Genomic DNA, 24913 nt, shown 5'->3' on the forward strand with positions numbered 1-24913 from the left:
CTCTACCAGCGCAGGCCAGCAGAATCAAGTGACTCAAAACCGAGCAAACCCAACACATATCGACTCAAAAGCAGGTACGGGGCGTTGAAAAAGGCGGGAGAGGGACTCGCCAGTTGATGACTCGTGGTTAGATCATTTTGTAGATATAGTGTATTTTATTTGTACATCTATCGCCCAAATTTACAATAGCTTTAAGCTTTTCATACCTGAACTCCGAATATGCTGCATGCCCACCGAGTCTAGTTGAAGGCACGTTGGATGATTGCCCCTGAAACGACCACCACAAACTCTCTGAGAGCTCTGATGTCGGATCGAACACCCACTTGACGCCTACGCATCCAAAGGGACCTCCACGTACTCTACGACATCTTCGTCCCTTTTCCTCTTCTCCAACCTGGTAACAAAGTACGTAGCCACCAACGTAGCGAAGCCGCCAAACCGGAGAAACCAGACCACATCCTGAGCAGCGATCTTATCTCCATGTCCGGCCGGTCCGGTAGTGGATTGGTGATGCCACGTGAATCCCATGGTGCAAATGATGAGGATCTGCGGCAGGCAAATGGCAAGGTTATGGAGCCCGTAGACCAGACCCTGGCTGCGCGACCAGTCGGGATCGGACCAGTGCGCCGGCGGCGGGAGAGCTCCTCGCCCAGGAGGGAGAAGGGCACGATGGCGTTGATGCCGAAGCTGATTCCCACCACGCTAAAGAGGATGATCGTTGGGAGGGCCGTGGAGACGACAAAGGTGCCGAGCATGGCGGCGGTGAAGCAGAGCTGCGACACGACCCATAGGCCACGCGCCGTGCAGAAGTTTGCGATCCAGTGCCGCGAATCGGAAGAATAGGTAAGTGCGGACCTGGGCAGCACCATGGCTGCAAACATGGAGACGACGGAATACACGACTGGTGTTAGGGCACCCATGCTGTGAGTCGAGCTTCCCGTGTTTCCACGGAGGCTGTTGACGTATCTGCGGGAGTCATGTCAATATATATGTCAACAAATGCGACGAAGGGCTGTTTGTTTGAACATACGTCACCGTGTAATACAGAAAAGGAAACATGCCCAGCCAATTCAGAAATTGCACCAAATAAATGGTTCTTATCTGTGCAGATGTACCCAGAAAGATGCTTCGCATGATCTTTAGGTTTTTGGGTCGGCGTTTCCTGCCCTGTACTTGAGATCTCGCCAGTCGTTCTTTGGTGAAAGAGCAGGTGACGGCGATGGTAATGGCGAGGTACAAGGCGGTGGGAATGCTTGCACGGGAGAAGACAGTCTTGTCAAGCCTACCGAATCCATGCCAAAGATCCAAGTAAGCCGTGAGGAAGGCGAGCGCGCCTCCCAAGCTGCTATGGCGACCGGCCCAGGTGTTGGCCTCGGACTGCTGGATAGGCGTGCAGTCGTCGGTTATGAGGGCGCGTAGTCCGACGTGGACAGCCTGGATAGACACGAAAACGACGAAAGTCAAGGCGACGGGCAGCATGACCATAATGAACCCCCGGGTCTCATTTGAATCTGCCCCTCGACGAACTGCTTGGGGGACGATATCCACACAGGCCAAAGATAGAATCGACAGGATCAAAGCGATGACCCCGGAGATGATGAACGGCTTCCGTCGCCCCCAACGACAGAGGCATCGGTCACTCCAGCTCCCGAACGCTGGCTGGAAAACAGCACCACATATTGGCCCTGATAGTAGAGTGAGAGTAGCCTCTGTCGGACTGAGGCCAATGGACTGGAGATGAATCTGCAATGGAGGCCGCGGTGGCGTTTAGATATTCGTATTCCATGTCATGGAGGCAATTAGGAAGCACTCACGACAGCTTGACCCGAGAACAGGGCAAGAGCAGCTTGCAGTCTAGCATGGCATGTTGTTAGTCAAGGACAGTCCGTCGCAAGTTGGTATTGGGAACTCACCCTCCAAACCCGATGGTTGTCAAGGCAGGATGGGAACAGTGTGTCCCCTTTCTAGGTGACCCCATTGGGCTATCCTGGGCTGAAGATGCCCCGAGAGAGAGCAAAAACAGACAAGGGACAACCAGTCGGTGAGATCAGGCGCAGAACTATGGGAGCAGGCACTGCGTCTGCCGAAACATGGGATCAATAGGAATGGCCGCGAGAAAGAGTGACGGCCAGTAAGCTTAGTAAGATGACCTGAGGGGGGGGTCGAGGGGTCGAGGGGTCGAGGGGTCGAGGGGGGATGAGTAGGTTAGATGCTCACGGCACTTGTATGTAAGTAAGTGAGATGTTCCCCAGTCTGCTCCCCGAATTCCGATCAGCTCCTTACACGAGCCCGTCTGCTTCTGTCTGGAGTTGACTGCCGGCCGACCGACCACGTCCAGCGAATGGAAATCGCCCTCCTCCACTTTCCTCGAATTCTCCACTGAACATCATGAAGCTACTGGAAACCCCACAGGCGCCCACTGCCTCGGGAAGGCGCGAGCGCTGCCTGTCCAGCTCGTATCTGTACGACATGCTATTCTCAACACTCCATACCAAAGAACTTCTCTTTGGGGAACAACGGTGAAGGCGAGCCTTGGCTAGTGGAGCAGGAGAGGACGGCTAATATATCATAGAGTTGCCCCTGGAGGAGAAGAGGGCTGTGAATTTGATCGCCTCATTACGAGAAATCGATGGTTTGTTTGTCGAAATTTCGCAGAAATTAGTCCCCACCTGCGGCTCCTCCAGTGTTGATCAACCAGCATCCAATTCTATTCCTGTACGAAAATCAGGGGCCGTAGTACATCCCCACTTTGACATGATACCTATTAAATACAGCAAACAGATGGTTTTCAAAAGCTGTACAGACTCCAGAAAGGTATCAACGGGCTACAGTATCTTTGGCTCTTGTGCGCTTCCGATCTGGCCAAGCGAGGCGTATATCGTCTCGCGGAGCCTGAATTACCTCGAATCAACAGCCTGGCCGGGGGTGGACGTCGTCTTATCTTCAACCTTGCCTTAACGGTGGCGGACGTCACGATACCGAAGTTCGGGCCGGCCCCGCGAATACCCCAGAACAGGTCCGGTCGGAAGAGGCACTTACGTCACGAACCTGGCCATCGGTGGTCACGACGCGCACGGAGAAGACATTGTCGGTCCCGAATCCATACAAGCCCATGGGGTTGCCGTAACCGCCACCGAGAATAGCCCCAAGCGTGCCTACGCAGTTGCAGTTGCCCGTCTCAACAAGGGCCCCCGCGGCGGAAGCGCGGGCAATGGTCTCATTGATACGGGCGCCTCCTCCGATGGTAGCCCGAGTTCTGTCAGCATTGAAATTGACCTGATTCAAGCGAGTCAGGTTTATCAACACGCCGGTTCATTGCCCTTTCCACAATGGTGTGTTGCACCAATAACGATCAAGCCCTATAATGAGTACCGTATTTTACCTGCATTTTCATACAAAAGAAATCGAGGATCGTCTAGAATCGACTGGCCATCTGGCCTGATGACCTGATGCTGGCCCAGTTGGCCCCTGATTGCAGCTATCGCGAACTGTCAGTAGCTTAGAGCATAGTGACAACGGAGGAAAGGGGGAAATCACCATAAAGGTGTAACGCAGAACAGGTTATCGCGACTGCCAGCGCTGTTAAGCATAAGTAATCGTTGAGTTGTAACGAGTTCAGCTTGAGCAATCTCGCCCATATCCGCAATCCGACGAAAAATGAAGGCATTACTATGAAACCAACTGCCAAGCCGATCACTGCGGTCCTTGTAAGTTAGTACGATAAAAGGATGTCAGCCTTGCTTACCGCCCTGAGTCCGATGACCTGGTTCAACCCCCGGCCCTATCGTTTTGTGAAGCAGGGTTGGCTTACAAATTCTCCTTCTTCCCTCCTCGCATGCATACATCCCTTCCCCCCACCCCCCCCAATCATTTCTCGACTAGACTTGACCGCGATACTCTTGTCCATGCTGCTCAGATGACTCTGAAAGCTATCATGTCAACCAAGTCCATGGAGAGCATTGTCGAGGGCGAATCACCCCCGGCTGGAGAAGGGCTAGACGGCTTGATCCCTCTTGCAGCGGACAGTAGCCTCGAAACAATCGAAGAGAGGATCAGGCAGACTGGATTGGCACATGCCCACCCAGGAGGCACAGCGGCCATGGGAAAGGTAGTCGATAGAGAAGGTAAAGTGCTAGGTGTCAAAGGACTGAGGGTCACCGATGCAAGTATTATCCCCATACCTCTGAGTGGTCATCCGCAGGCTACACTGTACGCAATGGCAGATCAGCTCACTTCGATGATCCTCGGAGACTCTTGACAATGTCAGGTGCAGAGTCTGGATAATTTTGACATTCCAACATAGCAAGATGAAGATTCGCGAATAGCATGGGGATGAATACACTTATGGCGAGTCGTGAATATTCAACTGGAAGTTTCACACTGCACATATTAGGCTAGGTCTTTCCAAACAAGCCTAATGCAGGTAGATAGTCTGATAGTCCTGTGGCTGTGTGATTATCGCCAAGAATTAATGCAAGGGTAAATAAGCGTTAACTACTTAGCGTCGACTTTACGAGAAGCGCAGTCGCACAGCCCCCACGCGCTCATTTGAACGGCGTCGGCGTTCTTGAGAGACCTGTTCGCTTTCTCTTTCCTTCAGACAACCCGCAAAAACCGACAGTCAAGTGGTCAGACTACAGCATATACGGTTTCAATCTTATATCTAGATCGTCTTGGGCTGGTATCCAGGCGTCTTAGACGATGGCGTCAGCGACACCCGGCTGGCCAGGCATCCGGCTGGTCAAGACATGCACCGAATGCAAGCAAGCCAAGGTTTGCGCCACAACCAACTTCCAGTACCCACACACATACGACTATACAGTCCTGGCTGATACTACGTGCAGTTGAAATGCGACTCCAAAGCAAAATATCCCAACCCGTGTTCAAGATGCCAGTCTCGGCAACTCCGGTGTACTGTAGACCCAATGTTCAAACGAACGCCAGCTAGGAAGTAAGCTGTCTATTACAAGCTGCAGGCATAGGTGGCCATATCGCACCGGAGCTGATCAAATACTTGTAGGCGGCTAGAAGCCATGTCGAAGGAACTGCAAGAGCTCCGAGACAGGCGAGGCGCAGAAGGTTCTACGAGACCCGTCCCTTCATCCACGGAACCAAGTCCGTCTCGCAACAACTCCCACACGCCAAATCCTTCATCTCCAGAAACGTTGGAGGACGACTTCAGCTTTGATATGGGAGAAGCGCACTTCGAAGGTGTAGTAGTCAACAGGGAACTGACTATCAATGCCTTCAAAATGTAAGCGTGCTAAGGACAGGATGTGCCTCTTACTTACTACGATTTATCGGCCTCTAATCAGAGTGTTTACTTCAAAGCTTCGCGACCTACTATCATCCTCAACTCCCCATCCTTGGACGCATTTCGATAACCGACATCTATCAGAGTTGTCCTTTGCTATTCTGGGCTATCATAGCCATTGTTTCGTTGCGAATGTCAGAGCCGGCGTATCAGGATTTGTTTCGACGGCTCAAGCAGCCTTATATCGACTTCCTGAGCAGAGAGGTGCTACAGGCGCCGCTTCCCCCTGCGGAAACTCCAAGCACTATTGTGCGTATGTCACTGGACATTAGGGGTAAAGCACCAAAGGCTTGATCCCAGCTGGCTGTATTGCGGTATCGCAATGAATGCCGCGTTTTACATGGTTCGTTCATCCACCTCTTGGCAGTGCCCCTAATATTATCCGAATCAATCAAGCCTCTAACATATTACCCTTGGCAACCCTTTGTAGGGACTCAACCGTCCTAAACCTCCTCCGGCGCTTCGGGAGTATCGGTGTTGCCCCCGAAAACATGGAGATAAGAGCAAACACGTGGTTGGGGTGTTTCTACGTCTGTAACTCGTAAGCATAACTAGAACCCTCATATGACAGAAAAGGGGGATTGCTAACTTTGGATGGAAGGCTCGCTATGCATCTAGGGCTATCCCCGCTCATCAGCCAACCTTCGGATCTCCGCATGACCAAGTCCCTCTTCAGCGGCTTCCGCGGCCCTCGCGAGTTCCTGACCAAGGTCAAGGTGCAGCAGCTCATCAGCAGCTTCTCCAGTATGCTGTGGCCCAACACGAACGACCTCCTCGTCGATGTGTCGCTCGTACAGACCATCGACGAAAAGCTCGACGAGATCTCCGATGAGCAGGCGGGCGTCAGCTCCGACAGTACCGTCTTCACCATCCTGACGGCCAAGCTGCACATGTACACCGCCATCATCACCCGCGCGCCCGTCGAATCGACCTCGTGCGGCATCATCCTGAAGATGGGGCTCGGCGCGGCGCTCCGGATCATCGACCTGGCCCAAACCATCACGCCGAAGCCCGCAACCATGGCAACTGCTGTCTTCGCTACCGCCGCCGAGGACGATGACAACAACCACGACGAGCATCCCGACCTGTTGATGTTCCCCGAAGACCGCCAGCGCGCCCTGAGCAAGAAGCACTTCCTCGCCATCGTCTTCGCCACCGTCTTCCTGCTGCGCTACTTCAGCCTCAACAGCGCCGCGCCCGCCGACGAGCAGCAGCGCGCCGCGAACCGCGTGCTCGCGGCCCACGGCCTGTTCCGGTCCTGGTCCCTCGAGCCCGGCGACGAGTACGCGCGCGCCGCGGTCCTGTTCGAGACGCTCGTGCGCCAGGCGCCGCACCGCGCCGACACGCAGAAGCTGCGGCTCACGGACCGCATGGGGGTGTCGATCTTGTTCGATGCTGTGAGTACGGCGCACGAGTTGAGGGGAGGCGTCTAGTGTCGTGGTGGATGGGCGGGTGACCACGCCGCCGCCGCCGCTGACGAGTGGTGGTGGTTCCGGCAATGCAGCGTCTAGCGGCAATAATAGTAGGAGCAATGATAACCGGCGGGTGCCGACGAGGGCGGAAAAGGGGAAACAGGTAGGTGCAGAGGAGACGGCGGATGTCTTCGAGACTGCCGCTTCTGCCAGCGAGGTGGATGTGCCCGCGGTCTATGTCGATGGCATGGACGTGGCGGCGTTGGAGGGACAGGGGTATGAGATGGGCTTGCCGTCGGACTTCTGGAATAACCCGATGTGGGATGTGTTCAACTTCGACTTTGAAGCGGCGGCGTCGGGTCAGTATCTTGGTGATCCCTTTCAACAACAGCAATAGTCTAGCATCGTACATGGCCGGTCCCTGGGGTTGGAACAGACCTCTTTGCGGATAAGCAATTAGATTACGGCTAGGCTGCTTCCGTTACTGATTCCGCTCATTATATATGTCGAAGATACTAACAGGAGAAACAAGAATACGACTTAACAGCTCTAGGATGATGTTCCTCGTCCACACTAGCTCTCTAGAAAACCATGGCCTCAGGTGGCTAGGTTCGCCAGCAACTCCTCCGACAGCTTCATATTGTACAACTCCAAGTGCTGCTGGGACCCGTGCACATCGTCCTCCATGAACCCGCCGGCGGGCACCAGCTTGCCGCCGCGGATGCGCGGGATCGTCACCTTGAACGCCCGGGCCGGGTCGAAGAAGCCGCACCAGACGATGCGGTCCCGGCTCACGCCCAGCGCGGCGGCCACGGACGCCTCGCTCAGCAGGCCGCTCTGCTTGACGGCTCGGTACGTCGCCTCGGTCTCGAACATGGCGTCGAGCGTGATCTCGTAGGGGCCCGAGTTCTTGGACCGGAGGACCCGGGCTATGTCGCCTAGCACGGTGGGCGCTGGCTGGTTCTCGGACGGTTTGTTGGGGGAGATGCCGGCGGGGGCCGTGGGAATGGGTTTGGTCTGGATGCCTTCAGGCTTCACTATATCGCCTAGGGGCTTTTCTTTCGTTGTCGGGTTGGAGGCATGGCGGGGAACGCTCGGCTTCTCGCCGAGACCGATCGTCGAGACCGTGTGTAAAATGCGTACCCCGGGGGCTTCGGAACTGGTTTTGGATGCCACCCGCTCCTGGCTGGGGAGGGATATATGCTTCTCGCCTTCCTGGAGGTCCATCAAGTGGTAGACCGAGAACTTGGCACACGGCCCCAGATCGATTTCAACTTTACCGCCGATACCGAAACCGAAGTTTCCCGAAGTAGCTTTTTGGCCCTGGTAGCTCCCATGCTGGTGACTACTCGTTAGTTATGGTCTTTGACGCCCCTATAGCAGGGAATGAGTCTCCTAGCTTACCATTGTGCCAACTCGGGCAGTTGAAGCGATAGCCCTGGCCTGCGCCTGTGTGGGCGCGATGACCTCGCCGATTAGGAAGATGTCGTTGGCAACTTTACCCGACTCGTCTCTCCCGTGGATGTGCCAATGGATGTCCCAGTCAGAGACATCAGGGTGCTGTGCGGTGATGTACGAACGGACCTGCTCGAGTAAGGGGTCGATCTGATGGACGAGTATCGCTGCGTTGTACAGGTTAGCAACACTCAAGGAACCAGTAAGGCCTTTCGGCAGAGAGCACCACATACGATCTCGTATAGTTCCCATGTACATGCTCCGATACCCAACTATCGTCGCCGCTTCCAGCTTCAGCTGGTAGGGCTGTGCGTTGTCTTCGGAAAAGTGAAATGTGCTGCCCGATACCCGGACTGTTCTCCCGTCTGACAGCTGCTCGTATCGGGACTTGGTCAGATCCAGCCAGCCACCCGGTCCGTAGAGAATGTCGGGCCGGGACTTCTCGTACAGCGTATGAGCCGCGACGGAAAGGGGCGTGCACCTTGACGTGGGCAGAGTGGGAACGATATCGAATGTGCCGTTGTCGTATACCGTGGCGACGGCTCCGTAGGACTTGGGATCACTGCAGAGTCCTCCACACTCCATGATCTTGCCCATGTGTTGGAGTGACCCGAAAATTGTTGCCTTCTCCTTGGGGCTTGCCTTTGCTAGCTGGGGCTTCATGAGGTGTGCAACATGGGCGACATACGGTGCCGGGTCATAGGCTCTTCCCCCAACAATGGCATCGAAGTCCGGGTTGGCATCCATTGCACCCAAGAACGGCTCGGGGCCTAGCTGGCTCACTATGGTGGTTGCATTCTCAACGTCTGCTTCGGTAAGCGGTGGAACGAACTTGCCACAGCCAGTGATAGATCCTTTCCGCAGTCGATCCAGAACAATGGCTTTGTCGACCCCGGCGAAGATCGCGAGTACCTTGAAGCGGTAATGTCTAAGTAGTTATAGGTTAAGCATCTGTTCAACTGAGGTTTGGAAGAGAAAAAAAGGGTGCCCTTACTCGTTTCCCTTCTGCGTCACAATCTCCTCCAAAATCTCTGAAATTTCTCTCACGTGGTCGTCGGACCCGTCGCCCCCGGCAGAGCTGAATATCAGGGGCACATGGAAGGCGTAGACTAGCTTCAGCAACTTGGACAGGTCTCGGTAGTACGATGAGCGAGGGCATGTCGTCACGCCCAGGGCCAGCTTCTCCGGGCCGCTGTCCGTTGACCCGGAGTCGAGGATGATGGCGGTCGGGGTGCCGGTAGCAACGAGCGATTCGAGCGCCGTCTCTGTCAGTTTCTCGTCGAAGCCGTAGCCCATCATGCCGACGGGGGTCACAACGTGGCAAACGGGTGTACCGTTTTCACCAGTACTGGAAGCCATTGGTTCCAGATTCTTCGTGTCTTGCTTTTTGGAGGAGGCGGTGCAGCGGGTGTGGAAAGGAGGTTGTCCCAAAGACAATGCGATGAACGGGCAAGAGGTCTGGTAGCAAAACAGACGTATTAAGAATGCCTTTATCTACTTGATAATGATCTGCGTACCGGATAAATACAAATAGTGTTCGCCCCTCCTCCTTCGCATCTCGCTGCTATCTGCTCGGCGCCTAGCGTAACGCCGGGACGGCGTCGTGTAAAGCCGAAAACCGCTTATCTCGGCCGATCTTCGCAACACCACCGTTAGCCGAGCCGGTGCTCCTATGCGGGGACGAACATGTGAAACTGGATGTGTTATTGATTGTCTAATAAGTAATATTTCTCCATGTGTCTCGCTTTGAATTGTTAAGAACCAGTTTTGGACACTGGGTTGTGGACACGTCGTGCTCTTCGAGTAGATCTAGAAATACAACGATTGGTCAGACCAGGAGATATTCTTTATAGCGGTTATTCTTAATAACATTGCCCTTGTATAGAAAAGGGAAGTCCGTTTTATCTATATACACAGAGCTCTTCCACGCCCAAACACCGGCAAGGACCGCTGCAATGTACCTGGCTTTATTTTGGCAACGTTGTCAGTGACTGTTCCAGCTTTACGTTAATACGAAGTGGCAAACTCCCTGTTGTGACGATATAGTATGACGTTGAGTATAGACCCCAGTTTCCGAGTATCAAAAGTACAACTAAGAAACCTACGGGTACTAGACGGGAATACCCCAGCATTTCCTATAGCCGGTGCGGGTCCGATAGATCCTGGTACATCGCGCCCTGCATAAAGCTGCAAGGTTAGAGCCGAGTGGACAGTCAGTCCGCCAAGATCCGTGCCCCGGGTTCTGCCCCGCAAAAATGTCTTGACGTCAAGACCGAGTACAAGCTCTCTCTGCCCTCAACTTACTCCAACACGGGTTTGGTTTTCTCTCGGTCATTGTCAACCTAGAGTCCAACCACACCGTCCGCCTGTCTAGTTACAATAGGCTTTTCAACATGGCAACTCAAGGCAAGAGAATAGTGTTCACCGGAGGCAGCGGCAAAGCCGGCCGTCATGTGATACCCGAACTTCTCAAGCGCGGCCACAAGGTCCTAAACCTGGACCTCAACCCGCTGCCGAACCCGGACGGCCAGGGGCTCAACCCGGACGTCTTCACGCTCAAGACGGACCTGACCGACTCGGGGCAGGTCTTCAACGCGCTAACGACGCACTTCAACTTCGGCGGCTTCGACGACGGCCGGGTCCCGCAGCCGCCCGACGTCGTCATCCACTTCGCCGCCTACGCGCGCGTCATGCTGGTGCCCGATAACGAGACCTGGCGCGGCAACGTGACGTCGACGTACAACGTCATCGAGGCCGCGAGCAAGCTGGGCGTGCCCAAGATCGTCATCGCGTCCAGCGAGACCACGTACGGCGTCTGCTTCGCCGAGGGCGCCGACGTCGACTACGAGCACTTTCCGCTCGCCGAGGACGACGACGTCAACCCCATGGACACGTATGCCCTGTCGAAGCTGTGCGGCGAGCGCGTGGCGCGGGGGTTCTCGCGCCGGTTCGGCGGCGCCGACATCTACGCCCTGCGCATCGGCAACGTCGTCGAGCCGCACGAGTACGCCCGCGACTTCCCGCAGCACGTGGGCCGGCCCGCGACGCGGCGGCGCAATGCGTGGAGCTACATCGACGCGCGGGACCTCGGCCAGATCTGCGACCTCTGCATCCAGAAGGACGGGCTGGGGTTCCAGATCTTCAACGCGACGAACGACACCATCACGACGACGGTGCCGGCCGAGGAGTTCTTGGCTAAGGCGGCGCCGAATACCAAGATTACACGGAAGATGGGGGAGTGGGAGGCGCCTCTGTCGAACAAGAAGATCAAGGACGTGTTGGGCTTCAAGGAAGAACACAATTGGAGGAAATACTATACGCCATAAGTCAGATTAGTATTGTAAGTTCAAAATTGTCTGAAGGGGGTTTGATACCGATAGATTTTGAATGAAAGCGGTTTGCAACACAGCTTCGCTATGGCTCCTTTCAATGTTGACAGAAGACCGCTGCAATATCTGCAACCCAATTCCACATTGGGGCCAGCACAGAAAGTCTTCAGTGATAGCAAATTTGAGGTTTGCTTCGTCTTCCAGTGCTTGTGGCTTCCCATGCCGAATCGCACGTTGCGCGGCATACATGGTTTGGTGGTGGGCCTCCTGCAGTTGGCCGTCGCAAGCGGGCACCAATGCATCGCCTCATTTTATCTGCCTGGCCGCTGGAAAGGCCGCCCTTGTTGGTTTGCCCGTTTGCAAAGCCTCACCAAAACATAAACCCATCATTGTTGTGAGCCCTCTTCATTTCTTTCATCGCGGTCTCCATTCACTGGCATTCGACGTTCATTTCTACGCAATCCTACTGCCTCCTGGTTTTCCAAACATGGCATCAACAATCATGCAGCAAATCGGCGCGCAATTGGAGGCCCTTGGAGTCGCGAGCAAGCAAGGTCTTGTTGACTTGGCCCTGCAAAAGCTTCTAGTACCTATCCATGCCCTCGCGGAACGGATCGAGCCTCTCCTCAGGTCCGTGGGCGACTCCATTTCAAATGCGTGCGCATCCGTCCAAGGTTTCATCGTCGGTATTCCCGGCTATATCCTGAAAGGCCTCAAAGCAGCCGCCATCTGGGTAATACGTGCCCCATTCCGGCTCATTGGATGGCTGTGGCGATCACTGGCTTTGGGGCCTTTCCTGCTGAAACTTACGAAGTGGGCTGCTATCTCCTTCGGCATCCTTTTCGGACCCCCATTGTAGTAGGTCTAGTCCGCTACAGCTGTCGATGGTATTCTACAAGCGCCAAAAAGGGACTCCTATCTGGTCCTAACGGAGGGCGCGTTTATGGCACCTTTTACGCGAATTGGTTGCAACGTGATTGGGGGAACTCACATAACAGAGGCACCTATCGCACCTGTGGTTCAGACAATGCAACAAATCGTAACCCAGACTCTGTAAGTTCTTCAAAACTTTGTTCCAGGTCACACAGGTTGATTTATCTACTTTTGGAATTTAATCCGAGGGATACTGAAGACTTCGTCCGTGAACAGTGTTCACGGGCCGAGGAGGCCCGCCAGGAACAAGAACGACAGCAAAGAGAACGCCAGAGACAACAAAGTGAGCGAGCCAGGCAAGAACATTGGGAAAGGGCCCAAAGACAACGGCCTCACGCTTCTGCTCCTTGCGTGCTAACACAAGGCGATATAGGTCGGTCATTCGAGGTGTGGCTAGATACCACAAAGGCCCTGCTCAGCGACAAGTCGACGTTGAGGCGAATTCCCGATCCACCAAACTCACCACTGCGTACGCCTTGCGATGTCAGCTGCGAGGAGCGGAAAAAAGGGCTGGGTATCAGTTTCTGTCAGCATAGCATGGAGGAAATGGTCGAGGCATATGTGGCCGTACACAAGTTTTCCCCGGAGAAAAGGAAATCATTTCTCAGGGAGCAGGAACTAACATGGCATCCAGACAGGTTTGCCAGGTGCCCGGAGGATGTTAGAGACAGGGTCAAACTTGTAGCTGAAGAGATGACGAAGATCATGAATAACCTGTGATAGTTTATTCTACAGAGAACACTCTTTGCCAAACGCATTCTGTTCATGTTTATTAACTGTCCACCCACGGACACCTCACTTTTGATGTCAGGAGTAGTCCGTATAAATTTGATTTATTAGATAATTACGTTTAGGGTTCACACTGCTCCTGTAAGGGTAGACACATAAGCCAGTTTATTTGTCTCTCATGATTCATCAGCTCGTATCAGCAATTCCTGTCGTGTCTGACAACCATATCAGCTCTAGATTATCCATCAAAGTGAGGACCCAATGTGCGCCATCTGCCAGCTTAGAGCTTCGGCCTCAATAGTATCCTTGTCCTCATCATCATTATCGTCGCCTTCCGGGTGCTCCGTCGTCTCAGCTGTATCTGAATTCGTTTCTAGATCGCCAAGATATCCATAGCTACATGGAGTATCAGGGAAAAGCGCATCCCATCTCCTCTTCCACTCATCAATATTGTCGTCATCTTGTTCAGTGTACAAGATACGACGAGAGAATTGTAAGAGTCGTCTAGCAAGAGGGAACCAAGGGCTGGTGGCTTCCCAAACCCAGTTCTCTCCAACAGCTTCCTCGAACGCTCTCTTGATCTCTGCATCTTCTGGTGTGGTGGGCTCATTTCCCTGGGCATCTAAGGGTTCTTCATTCCAATCGTAGTGACCGCCGCATTGGGAACACTCGTCGTCGTCTTCACTCTCTTCGTTCCCATCATCATTATTTTCGCCGTCTTCATTGTCTTTGTCTTCATCTTCGTTGACTCCCCAGCCGGTCTGCCAAAGCCATCGGGGCGGGACACGAGCAGCGAATCGAGGCGAAAAGTTTGCGTTGTCCCAGTCTATAATGCCTGTGATAACAGGATCCGGCTGGAAGTCGACCATGATGTTGCGTGGGAAGAAATCCGGATGTTGTAGGCAGATGTAGTCATTCTCAGGCTTGAAGAGGTCATTGTCCACCATGCCTTGAACCATCTTCTGGAGAGGCCCAAAACGGCCCAGAAGATACTCATTTGGAGTCCGTCTATTAAGCGCCCCGTAGATGCGTCTTTGGTAGATTGGTAGCATGACCTCAGTGATGGAGAGGTTAGGTGGATCGTGCCGCAGTCGCTCGATGGGCAAGATGCCATTCTCTTTGTTGTTCCAATCGACCGGATTGTTGGGTATTTCGAGATACTCGGTCCCAAATGGCTGTATGAAGACATTATGATTGGCGTCACCCCCAGGTGGGATTTCCCCATGGGCCTTTATTCGCCCTGCAATGGGACTGGTGATCGATTCCATCTGTAGGTACAAGCTTGCAAGCTCCTTGGCAATGGAGACTTTCTGCTCTTGTGAAAGGTCTCCCAGAACGCTCTGCAGAGTTCTTCCCGGAATTCGCGAAAGAATGACATAGTCATGGTTAAGGGCGTTGTCCTCAGTCGCATCCCAAGTGATAACCTTCGGGACCTTGAGATCTGTAAACTCGTTCAAGTACTCGAGAATGGCAACAGTGCGAGTTATCGAGTCGTCGTCCCACGGAAGGCGGAGCACCACGTCTGGCAGTTGGCCAGCAGCATCGGCGCAAGATATGACAAATAGTTGGTTGTATGTTCCCTCGTCAAGATACTGGACATCGATGGAATCATGTTCGACAGATGGCCAAAGTTGTTTGCAGAGGGTAGTAATCCGATCGATGGTCTCTTCCTCCGCAGCAAAAGAAACCTCAGATTCATCGCATGGCACAAACTTCTGTGAATCGATGGAGCATATGCTTGTGCGTAAATTGCGAGACCTTGCAGGCGTCACATCGGTAGGCGCCGCCTCGAGTGGCATTTTGGAGGTTGACTGGTTCATGTTGGGTTGGCTGGGGTTTTCTTTCGTAGCAAAGAGAGAATGCAGAAGATTTTGTGGGAGAGTCGGGTGAGAATGAGATTCAGGGAGAAGCCTGGTGGCTGAATAGATAATAAATATCAGTTGTCTGGATTGAATTAGTAGAATTACATGTATTCAAGCCGAAACAGACACAACTCGGAAAAGTCCAAATGGCCCTCAGACGCTGAAAGAGGAAAGTGGAGACTACTAGAATGAAACATTCAATTCATTGATAGGATTTACATGCAAGTTTTCAATGTACACAATGCAGGTGGACCGTTTGCCTTTTTGTTTATTGATGAGCTACATGGTTTGCTCACTGATTCATTACGCTTTGGCTACCTGAATTCTGCTCTTTGCATGGTGAATCCTGTCCCTTGCCCGATGAGTCCAGTTCCATTTCATTTTCTGTTTGCTGTCAGTAACCGTCAATGTGAGCATTGGAAGTGTGAACGGAAGGGTTTGGCTTACCTCTTGCCCCCGGTCTTTCCGGCGCTGAGCTTTTCCAGTCTCATGGCCTCCTCCGCTTCCTTCTCAGCCTTGAGCTTCGCTTTTGCGATTCGGCTACTTTGAGCGATGTTTTCTGCGATGCAAATGCGGCATGGCTCTCCTTTCACGCAGATGTCATCTGGGTGATCAGGACATGGACCTTGGTGGTTTGTGCAATACGGCTTTTGCGAACTTGCACAAGGTCCAGCTTTCCTTTTGCCCTGCAAGGGGCAGTGATGTGTTTTGGGCATTCGTTCGTATACTTGGCAGTCTAGCCAAGCAACGAGGTTCGTAATGACGTGTGGTAGCAAGAGCAATAGGTGTGTGGTAACAACGGCAGTGATGTCGACTGCAATGGTGTCAACTGGATTGGTGACAATGGGGGTCGATGAGAACGGGACCAAAAGAAGTGCTGTCAACAGCAGTGCCTGCGAATACTGGGGATGGGGAGAAAAGAGAAAAGAGAAATTTCTTGCTCTGTGTGTGTTCCTGATCCATCGAGAGTGTGTTTCGGTGAAATTGGTGTTTTGCTGGAAGCATGGATGAAGATGTGATGTTGGATTCTGCCCTTCGGAGAGATGAAGCAGAAGGCAGGCTTGGTGGTTTAGTGATGTACAGCTTTTCAATAACTGCTTCAGCTGTTCAGTGATTCAATCAAGGTACAACTGATTGTCCTTATTGTTCTGCAGGGAGCTCTACAGGTTTTCCATGGCACGTTCAGCTCACATGTCGGTCACCTGGGGGCTTATCAGGTACGCCAGCACCCTATCTAGGCCGGCCTACCTTTTGGCATATTGTTGATTATACAATAAATATCGAAACGGATGTAGCCCTAGCCTGGCTGATGTTGGGCTTTCACCAAGCTTTACCAGCCTACTGGCAGTATGATAATGGATGGAATGTGAGCTTCCTGGGCTTACCCCGAATTAATACCATATCGTTCTGTCTTACTATCTGACTACTTTATGGCCTGGCCATTGTTATTACATGCTATCTAAATTGAATACCTAGACACTTAGCAGTAAGGTGGCGCCATTTTATTACCTCTGCCACTCCTTTATTGTAACGTAAATACCTTACAAACATAAAACCACTCCATCCTGTCTCTTACTACACATCATAAGTAGGGCAAACCCAACAGTTAGAATGATGCTTACTGGTCGTAATATGACTGTAAGTCTGCAATGTGACAACTGGCTGTCTACGGAGTGGCCAGTGTAGTTAGCACCACCCCCAGACGTATGAGAGCAACCTCAACGCTGGGGTAGCAAAAATGGGCAGTGTTGCCAGTCTCAATCCAATGGCAAAGTGCTTCTACATCAGCTACATGACTGATCATATGAGCTATGACTGAAGCTGTGCTCTTGCTTAAAATACATGATCTCTGATTCCTCTGTGGCAAATGATTCATAGTTTGGTAGTAGCAAACCTGCCAAATGAGAATGGGTTTGCCTGGTGATGATAGTATTGAAGATCACTCTTTGACTTCAAGGCACTTAAAACATCTTACTGAGAATTCAAATTGTATTGCCAACCAACAACGACAATCATACCAGCTTTGAAGTGGAATAATGAGAGTATCAGGGAAGGACCCATCGCTAGTCCGGTCTTCGGGCCCTCAAGTACGGACGGGCTCCCGGCGCATACGGGGCATGGTATTGCCGTATTAGGCAATCCGAGCGGACTCGGTTCTCCGCATGAGGAGAAAAGGGGCCACGCTTAAACTTTAGTTCCCGCGAACCCTTGGCCTCCACTACCACGTACCCGGACGCCACCCGCTCTGCTCCTCGGCTACCTCACGCTGAGGACGAACCTGCCGGTATCTTATCGAATTGAAATTGAGCATGTATGCCGTTCCGGGATCTCTAACTGTTCAGGTTCACGCATAGCATGCGATCAATTGATACATCGATGACTAGGGTCAATGCAGTACCGTCCGTGTACCGTCAGACGAGGAACGTCTCAATGCAGTTTGGGGCTCGTCTGTGGCCTGACCCGGAGCTGGATCGTTGGTGCCGGGGGCGAGGGCAAGGGCGTGGACATATGAATCGGTCTTGTCGGCGAGCTTACCGTCGATGGGTGCCCTGTTACAGGACATTGCACGGTGATACATACAGTGGCATGGACGCAACGCATTTACCGATATCTCCAAACCACCTCTTTCAACCCCATTTCCAAGAACGCTGATGATTGATGAATTGCCAGGCTTCTAGTTGGGAATATCTGCGCGCCCTTGCTAATGTCGCAAATGGTGGAATTTCGAACTACCAGTTTCATCGTAGACTCCTCGCGCGCCTAACACGAGCGCGCAGCAAATCTCTTCATTCGCATCGCTTCTTCGGTCCTAACCTAATCCGCCTGGCTCATGGCGCTACATCTACGGTCACTCAGCATTGGGGGTAAATCTAGGACACGCAGGCTCAAGTCGCGGATCGGGCAGCGTCTGTAAGTCTAATGACCCAGTCTGTTGCTGCCCCGTCTAACCCATATCCCAGAGTCCGGACTAATGGCGGAGGTGGTAAATGCATTCCATGACGACGGAACCGATTGTCGAACGATTCAACACTTTTCCGGTTGAGGATATCACGAGCAAGGCCACGGGTTCTCAATCCATGGGGCACTGTCCGGGGTGACAGCCAGCCACTGTCAAAGCCAGTCGATCTCGACAGCATAAGACACCCAACGAGTCTGGCGGTCGAGGAGACACGCATCTGGTGTACGCATGTCCACTGTCTGATCTTGAACAACCCAGCTCCATGTGTTTTCTGTCCGCTGTTTAAAGGATCTCTCCGCATCGCGCCCCGATATAGATCCAGCAAGCTCCAGTATCGCGCCCCCACCGCACTTGTGGCATCGGCTTACACGTTTTCCTCGCTACCTCCGCTCATCGGTAGCAATGCGTCCAAGTCAGACCCCGCTATGCGAACGGCCCGGTCGGCGACGAACTGCGCCAAGCAGAGTTTCCGTTCACCGTGTTTTGGGGGAGGGTACGGCCACGACAGAGAGTGTCTACGTGTATCGCTGACCGAACGTCTTCTCCACTTTGCGCGGTGGTGTTGAAGCGAACTTGAACCCACCCTAGTGATCATCGACTGCTGGCTGGGCCCTGTTAGTCAGTCCCTCGCACCAACCTAGACCAACCTCCGCGATCATCGCCTGTAACCTAGGCATGTGTTCACCGCAAGGAGCATTGAAAGCCATCTTGTAATGGCTAGGTTAAGAGAAGTCGGCGCGGAACTACACGGGTTTTAGACCAGATAGCATGGACACTATGCGGGAGCGGAGCTGGTGAAAGGCCGCTGTACTTTTCTATGGGTCGAGGTGGTTGGGCCCTCAACCTCCGTGAGGAGAACGCCGCGTCGGTAGTGGAGGAGTATGAGTTGTTCAGCGTGAAGGCCCAGAAAGTGGTATCCTGACCATGGCTATTCTAGGAGATAGTGTCGACACTACAATCGTCGTAGTTTTGAAAACGGCAACCGCTTGCGGGGATGCAAAAGCCGAGATTTAACGTGTCACGCCAATGAAGCCAAAAACAGCATTAACAACATGGCCATGCCAATATACAAGAGGGGTCTGGAGGGGGAGGAAGTGAGTCAATAAATGTTAGGGCATGAGATGATGAACTGCTGGAAGTTGTGTTGGAACGCCGATCCGAGTGACTTCAAGCTGTGTATATTCTTGCTTTCAAGACCATTCACTATTTCAGCTCTGAAAGTTGCTGTCAATTGATGTGGTATCTCGCTATGCCAAATGAACCCGGGCCCCCAATTTCCAGGGCGAGGGCATCGCAAGTAGATACATGCCAACCATGCAATATGCAATATACATGCCATTTCCAACCGTTCGTAGGTAGAAATCCGCTATTTGAAAAAATCAAGCACTTCGTCCCGAGCGCTCGCTACCCTGACGCCATCTCGGCTTCTGGGGCTTCATCCATCGCCACATCCGGATCAATCTCTGTACCCAAATCTCGGTCCTCCAAGAATCGTCTCCCCAACAAGTCGTCAGGCAAGTAGTCTTGCTTGACTTTTCCGTTGCGATAGTTGGGATTGTACTTGTACTCCTTCCCGTAGCCAAGCTCCCTCATCAGCCTAGTAGGCGCGTTGCGTAGATGTATGGGCACTGGCAGACCAGCCACGCCCGGCTCCCTCAGCGCCGCATAGGCATTATTAAGACCCCGATAGGCCTTTGTGCTCTTCGGAGCGAGGCAGAGAGCCACGGCACAGTGGGCGAGGGGGATCCTAGCCTCTGGCATCCCTATCTGTTGCGTGGCTGTATATGTAGCCGTAGCGAGAGGTAGCAGCGTGTTATCGGCGAGACCGACGTCTTCAGATGCAATGACAACCATGCGGCGCGCGACGAAAAGAGGATCCTCGCCCGACTGCAGCATGCGCGCGAGATAGTATAACGCAGCGTCCGCATCGGAGCCCCTGACAGACTTGTGGAAAGCAGAGATGGTATCGTAGTGCTGGTCGCCAGCTCTGTCATAGACGAGGGTCTTGGTTAGCGCCGCCTTGATGTCGGCTTTGGTGATTTCCGTGCGTGTGGAGAGGGAGAAAGCGAGCTCGAGAAGATTGAGGGCTGTCCGCGCATCCCCGTCGGCAAAGGTGGCGAGATAGGTTAGCAGTTCTTCATCTAGCAAGGGTGACGGTGGTTGAGAGGACCCGGTCTGTTCCATTTGCAGGGCCCGCTGGAGGATGTTCAATACGTTCTGAGTACTGAGCTTCTGCAACGTAAAGGTTCGACAGCGACTGAGAAGAGCGTTCACGACTTTGAAACTGGGGTTTTCCGTAGTCGCCCCTATGAGGGTGATCGTACCGGCTTCCACGGGCCGCAAAAATATATCTTGCTGCGCCTTGCTGAAGCGATGTATCTCGTCGCAGAATATAATCGTCTTTCGGCCAGTGAGTTTCAGCTCGTTCTCGGCCTCCATGAAGAACTTCTTGCACTCCGCCACGCCCGAGCTAGTGGCGTTCAGCTCAATAAATCGTGAGCCAACCATCTGCGCTATACACCGTGCGATGGTCGTCTTGCCCGTTCCGCTACCACCCCATAGTATCATGGAGGGTACGCGATCCTGCTCGATCAGCGACCGAAGCACGCCAGTTGGCCCAACCAGCTCTTGTCCAAACACCTCGCTGAAGTTCTGCGGCCGCATGCGCTCGGCGAGAGGCGCTGCCCTGTTTGTCTTCGTCCTCTTCGCTATCGGCCTTGAATCGTCGTGTGTGTTCGCCTCTTGCTGTTGGCGTCCCCCTTCTGCTGTTGCTGATGCTTCCGGCACCGATGGTAAATCGTAGTCGGAGGCCCCAGGCCCATCGTCAAAGGTGCGCTTCGTGCCGCCGGTCAGCTTGAGCACTCCGTTCGTCCCATTGGCGGCGGGCGTGAGGACTTTGGCGGGTGTTGCATGGCGCTTGGCGGACGGGGTCTGGAAGAAGGTCGAAGGCGGCCGTTTTTGGGAGGAGGCCGAGCCATTCTGCGTTGCTTGTTGAGTGGATGGCGCCGCCGCGGGATGGGGCGCCGATGATGAGGATGCAGCCTCGGCGGAGCTATCGAGGATGAAGTCTTTGCATTGCGAGTCGATGTGGTCGTTGATCTTGGCAGGCCTCACCTGGTTGGCGCAGATCGGGCACTCTACCATGGTGGCATGCACACTTATGAACGGAGCGAGATGATCGGTAGAGATAGTGTGTGCGAGTCGCTCCTCGGGCGATCAGAAACAAATATCAGGTTCGGAATCATGGATAGGCCCAATGCTCTCAGCAAACATGGGAGTCGTCAAAATAGAGAATGAAAAAAAAAGTCCAAGTCCGCGAGAACTCGAGATCGATTCAATTAAGATTCGGGAGCTTTCAATTTTTGGAGAGACCAATGACGCGCTGGCTCGCGTGTGACTTTATTTGGCGTGTGGGGCATATCCTGGCCTGGTTCCTGGCCCGACCCGACCTGCATTACTTGGATTTGTGCAGGCATCTATTGGGTTGATTGGCCGAACATTAGAATCGAATCGCACAGCGCAATTGTCTTTGGTTATTGGCTACGAGATAGGCAATATCCATCGCCTTTAATCAACTGGATAGATACATGCAGGGTAGACAGTAGACCATCCCATCCCTTTGACGTACTCCGGAAATGTCGCTGCCAGGTACCCGAATCTATTGATAGAATCATGTGCGCCTTTGTTTTACATCAACCACTGTCCCGGGCCTCTATGTTTCCTTCCGGCAGTACCTAAGCAACCTTCCATAACAACACACTTGACATAATGGTATTCGAGCTTTATCAGCTGCCAATATCTACGGGTATCGCTTGTCCCGTCCTAGTGGGCTTTATATTCCAACATACAGCTATACTCAACCCCTCCAGTTGCTGCCTGCTACCAGCTCTCATCTACGGCCTTTCTTTGCCGGTGGTGCAGCATCGACCTCACTGTCTTCGTCGTCCACCGAATCATTATCGCTGTAGTCCACCTCGTTCTCGTCCATGTCGTCTTCTACTGCTTCCAGCGCATCTGCACCCTCGTCATCGCTAGAATCCTCGTCATCCTCCGAGTCATTTTCGCCGACGCCATTAGCCATGGCCATCTCCTCATCGTCGACGTCCATGATACCATCGTCCATATCATCGTCGTTTTCTTCGCCTTCGACATAAACGACGCCCTGTTCTTTCTCGTCTTCCTCATCCTCATTCGAGTATTGCATCATCTGTCGCAGCTTCATCTGCTGCACCAGGAGGTCCAGCTTGCCTTTGAGCGACAGGAGCGAGCTGAGGCCACGGGTGCGCTCCTCCATGACTCTGTGCAGCTCGCCCAGCTTCTTGGTGAGATTGGGCTGGGTGGCAAGGGCTCCTCCGTGTGTTACGAGAGTCCACTGCACCCATATCAACAAGGTGCCGGCGCGGCCCGGACGCCTGTGCATCCGCGAAGCCAGTTTCGTGAGCAGAATTCCTGCTAAAGACGAATCCAGGCGCTGAACTGTGCTTCGGATTGTGTTCGCGTCGGTTGTACGAAGACATGATTCGAGGAGGTCCGCATCATCGGTCCGGAGAGCTTGGGAGAGGGCGGTACCAAGAGATGCCAGGCTAGGAGGTGCCAGAATTTTGCCTGGGGCGGCTGTGGCGGAAGGCTGTAGAGCCAGAAAGGCTGATGGGACATCGATGGTTTCCTCTGCGTGAAGCCGCTCACCAAACGTGGGTTCGGTAGCTTCCTGGTCCGAATCGCCCTCGGTTGCTGGCTTGGGTGACTGCATATTGGTATCTACGTCGCCGTTTTCAGTGGGTATCGTAGGCGCATTCTTGGAGGTGCTGTTGAGCTTCTGTGATCCGATGCGCTTCGTAAGAGCCTCGCTCGTAGGCTTGCCCTCCTCTTCATCGGAGAAGTCATACTCGCTGCTGCCTTCATCGCTCGAAATCTCTATGACACCTTCACCCTTGGCATTTGATTCATGCTTATCGGTGTCAACGCCGGTGACAGCTGTATCGGCTTCGTTGATATGCGTCCTCAGTTGCTTCTTTGCACTCTGCCTAATTACAGGCTGGGAGATCCTCCCCCGGGGCCTTTCGCTTCGTCGACATGGCCGTTGAGGTGGGGAGCAGGGACTATCCAGAGGTGGTGATGGTCGTCGTGCGTAGATCGCACGAGATAGAATCGAGATGCCGCGATGATTTCAATTGGCGAAGACGGTAGTGATGCCTCAAAAGCCTATTCCATTTACCAGACTGATTGAAGGTAGTAGATACGTGCAAAGAAGTTGAATTGCCAAATTGGACACTGGCTGACGGACGTTCCCAAGTCCCAAGATGCGCCTGTACCAATAACGTGCACTTAAATTTTCTGGACAAAGCCAGGAACTTTTTTTTCGATAAGGCGATAGGCATCGCGCGCTCCACTGCCGATAAGAGAGAATGATGAGTAAGCAGACGGTGTTGTAGTTTTTCCAGATGCTAGCGTGAGGTCACCTGGTAGCAGAGTCGGCTGGCAGAAATTCATAAGTGTTAAACTGCAGTACGTACATCTGGGAATATTTCTACACCAAATCAACGCTTAAGGAATATTCAACAGGTATTAAACCTGCTTTTAAAGTTTAAATATTTTTCAACGCTTCAGATTTTCGACGATCGATTAACTGTTGATTCCAGAATCAACCAATATTTGACGGTCCAAGGGGTGTTTATTCCAGCGCACAATTGAACGACAGTTGGTGGGCGCGTTGAAAAAGATCCAGCTTTTTTGCTACCTGGGCAGGTAGGGAGGGTACTTGGGTTACTCCCATCCTACCTTGGGTACCTACCCTGCTACCCAGCTTCAGTCTGGTGATTGCCCCTCCGCAACGCCTGGACCTGGACTGTCTGTCAAGGCCGGGAGCTGACAGCTGTTGGAGCTTGGATCTCTTGCAAAGCTAGCACCGTGCGCTCTCTTGCTCTCACCCTCTCAGATTCAGATGAGTGTACCTAAACCACCACCTTCGCTGCATCACACTCTTTTTCCCTCTGCATTATTGGCAACCTTCCCCATGACTCGAATGTGCACTTCCTTGACCTCAATTTCATGAACATGACTTTTCTTTTTCTGGCTGAACAGTCGCATCGCATATTCAATAACATCTGTTTTCAGTTGCTGGTGTGCAAGCGAAAGCCGGTACCCTACATCGTTTCCATGTGAAGGCACTCCGTTCAATGGAAATGCGTGCAGTTGCAAACACCAGTCATACCGCATCCATCTTGTCTGGAGGCAGCAGCGGCGGCGACACTTGACGATTACACTTTGGCCCTTGGAGGCACGAACAATTCTCCTCTGCCGTGTGCGTGACGACGATGAAGCCACGCTGTTCCCAGGCAAAGTGTGCAATTGGCTGCAAACTTTCCAAGGTAGGTTTGGCAGCCTAGAGCCTTGATGCGACGGACGGCAAGTCGAGATTGGGTTGTGGAAAGCCCCATCCCCATAGGAGCTCGACGCTTGTCCACTTGTCGCATGTTCCATCTCTCTGTCTTTCTGTATTTCTACATACCTGCTTTCTGTTTTCTTCGTCGCTTGGATATGTAGGTACTCGTTTTCTCATGGAATCAGGTATTGCCAAGTTGGTGCTATTGGTCTGTGTTTTATCCGAGCAGCCTGCCTGCTCTCCTGAGATCGGAGCTGCAGCAAGCCAGCAGCAGGAGGTCGAGAAAGCCATTTTGTTTTCGCGTTGCTGTCAGGTCCGTGGCCCAGAAACGCCAGCATCAGCAGCAGCAGCAGCAGCAGCAGCAGCAGCACTCTCGTTCTTCTTGTCTCATCATGCGACCCACACGTAAACCATAGCTTTATCTGATTGGCCCAAGCTCTTTTTGCTACAACCATTGGCCCAGGGTCCGCCGCTTCCTTGTCGTGATTCCCTGTCTGGCGCGTTCTACAAATAAGAAGTGGCCCCAAGAGCCCAAATT

At 53.1% G+C, this 24913-nt stretch overlaps 9 protein-coding genes across 9 annotated transcripts; 4 read left to right on the top strand and 5 right to left on the bottom strand.

Annotated features, from left to right (window-relative positions):
- Positions 1-330: 330 nt before the first annotated feature.
- On the bottom strand, positions 331-1485 carry PG997_001024 (major facilitator superfamily domain-containing protein; the record flags this gene model as incomplete). Its single annotated transcript, XM_066805339.1, has 3 exons — positions 331-546; positions 591-966; positions 1031-1485. The coding sequence occupies 3 exons, from the start codon at positions 1483-1485 to the stop codon at positions 331-333; spliced, it is 1047 nt and encodes a 348-aa protein (XP_066675112.1).
- Positions 1486-2090: 605 nt separating this feature from the next.
- PG997_001025 (uncharacterized protein) lies at positions 2091-4258 on the top strand (the record flags this gene model as incomplete). The annotated part of the gene is made up of 4 exons (XM_066805340.1): positions 2091-2131; positions 2413-2462; positions 3017-3294; positions 3728-4258. 4 exons carry the CDS (start codon positions 2091-2093, stop codon positions 4256-4258), a joined length of 900 nt encoding a protein of 299 aa, XP_066675113.1.
- Positions 4259-5922: 1664 nt separating this feature from the next.
- On the top strand, positions 5923-7123 carry PG997_001026 (uncharacterized protein; the record flags this gene model as incomplete). The annotated part of the gene is made up of 2 exons (XM_066805341.1): positions 5923-6692; positions 6748-7123. The coding sequence occupies 2 exons, from the start codon at positions 5923-5925 to the stop codon at positions 7121-7123; spliced, it is 1146 nt and encodes a 381-aa protein (XP_066675114.1).
- Positions 7124-7323: 200 nt separating this feature from the next.
- Positions 7324-9540, bottom strand: PG997_001027 (uncharacterized protein; the record flags this gene model as incomplete). Its single annotated transcript, XM_066805342.1, has 3 exons — positions 7324-8064; positions 8131-9109; positions 9176-9540. 3 exons carry the CDS (start codon positions 9538-9540, stop codon positions 7324-7326), a joined length of 2085 nt encoding a protein of 694 aa, XP_066675115.1.
- A 1034-nt stretch (positions 9541-10574) lies between these two features.
- PG997_001028 (uncharacterized protein) lies at positions 10575-11507 on the top strand (the record flags this gene model as incomplete). Its single annotated transcript, XM_066805343.1, has 1 exon — positions 10575-11507. The coding sequence occupies one exon, from the start codon at positions 10575-10577 to the stop codon at positions 11505-11507; it is 933 nt and encodes a 310-aa protein (XP_066675116.1).
- Positions 11508-12012: 505 nt separating this feature from the next.
- PG997_001029 (uncharacterized protein) lies at positions 12013-12369 on the top strand (the record flags this gene model as incomplete). Its single annotated transcript, XM_066805344.1, has 1 exon — positions 12013-12369. The coding sequence occupies one exon, from the start codon at positions 12013-12015 to the stop codon at positions 12367-12369; it is 357 nt and encodes a 118-aa protein (XP_066675117.1).
- A 1048-nt stretch (positions 12370-13417) lies between these two features.
- On the bottom strand, positions 13418-14992 carry PG997_001030 (APH-domain-containing protein; the record flags this gene model as incomplete). The annotated part of the gene is made up of 1 exon (XM_066805345.1): positions 13418-14992. One exon carries the CDS (start codon positions 14990-14992, stop codon positions 13418-13420), a length of 1575 nt encoding a protein of 524 aa, XP_066675118.1.
- Positions 14993-19397: 4405 nt separating this feature from the next.
- Positions 19398-21137, bottom strand: PG997_001031 (ATPase WRNIP1-like protein; the record flags this gene model as incomplete). The annotated part of the gene is made up of 1 exon (XM_066805346.1): positions 19398-21137. The coding sequence occupies one exon, from the start codon at positions 21135-21137 to the stop codon at positions 19398-19400; it is 1740 nt and encodes a 579-aa protein (XP_066675119.1).
- A 745-nt stretch (positions 21138-21882) lies between these two features.
- Positions 21883-23068, bottom strand: PG997_001032 (uncharacterized protein; the record flags this gene model as incomplete). The annotated part of the gene is made up of 2 exons (XM_066805347.1): positions 21883-22967; positions 23026-23068. The coding sequence occupies 2 exons, from the start codon at positions 23066-23068 to the stop codon at positions 21883-21885; spliced, it is 1128 nt and encodes a 375-aa protein (XP_066675120.1).
- Positions 23069-24913: the final 1845 nt, after the last annotated feature.

This window comes from Apiospora hydei (assembly GCF_038363865.1).
Source record: "Apiospora hydei strain CBS 114990 chromosome Unknown utg000002l_segment0_segment0, whole genome shotgun sequence".
Lineage (NCBI taxonomy): Eukaryota > Fungi > Ascomycota > Sordariomycetes > Amphisphaeriales > Apiosporaceae > Apiospora > Apiospora hydei.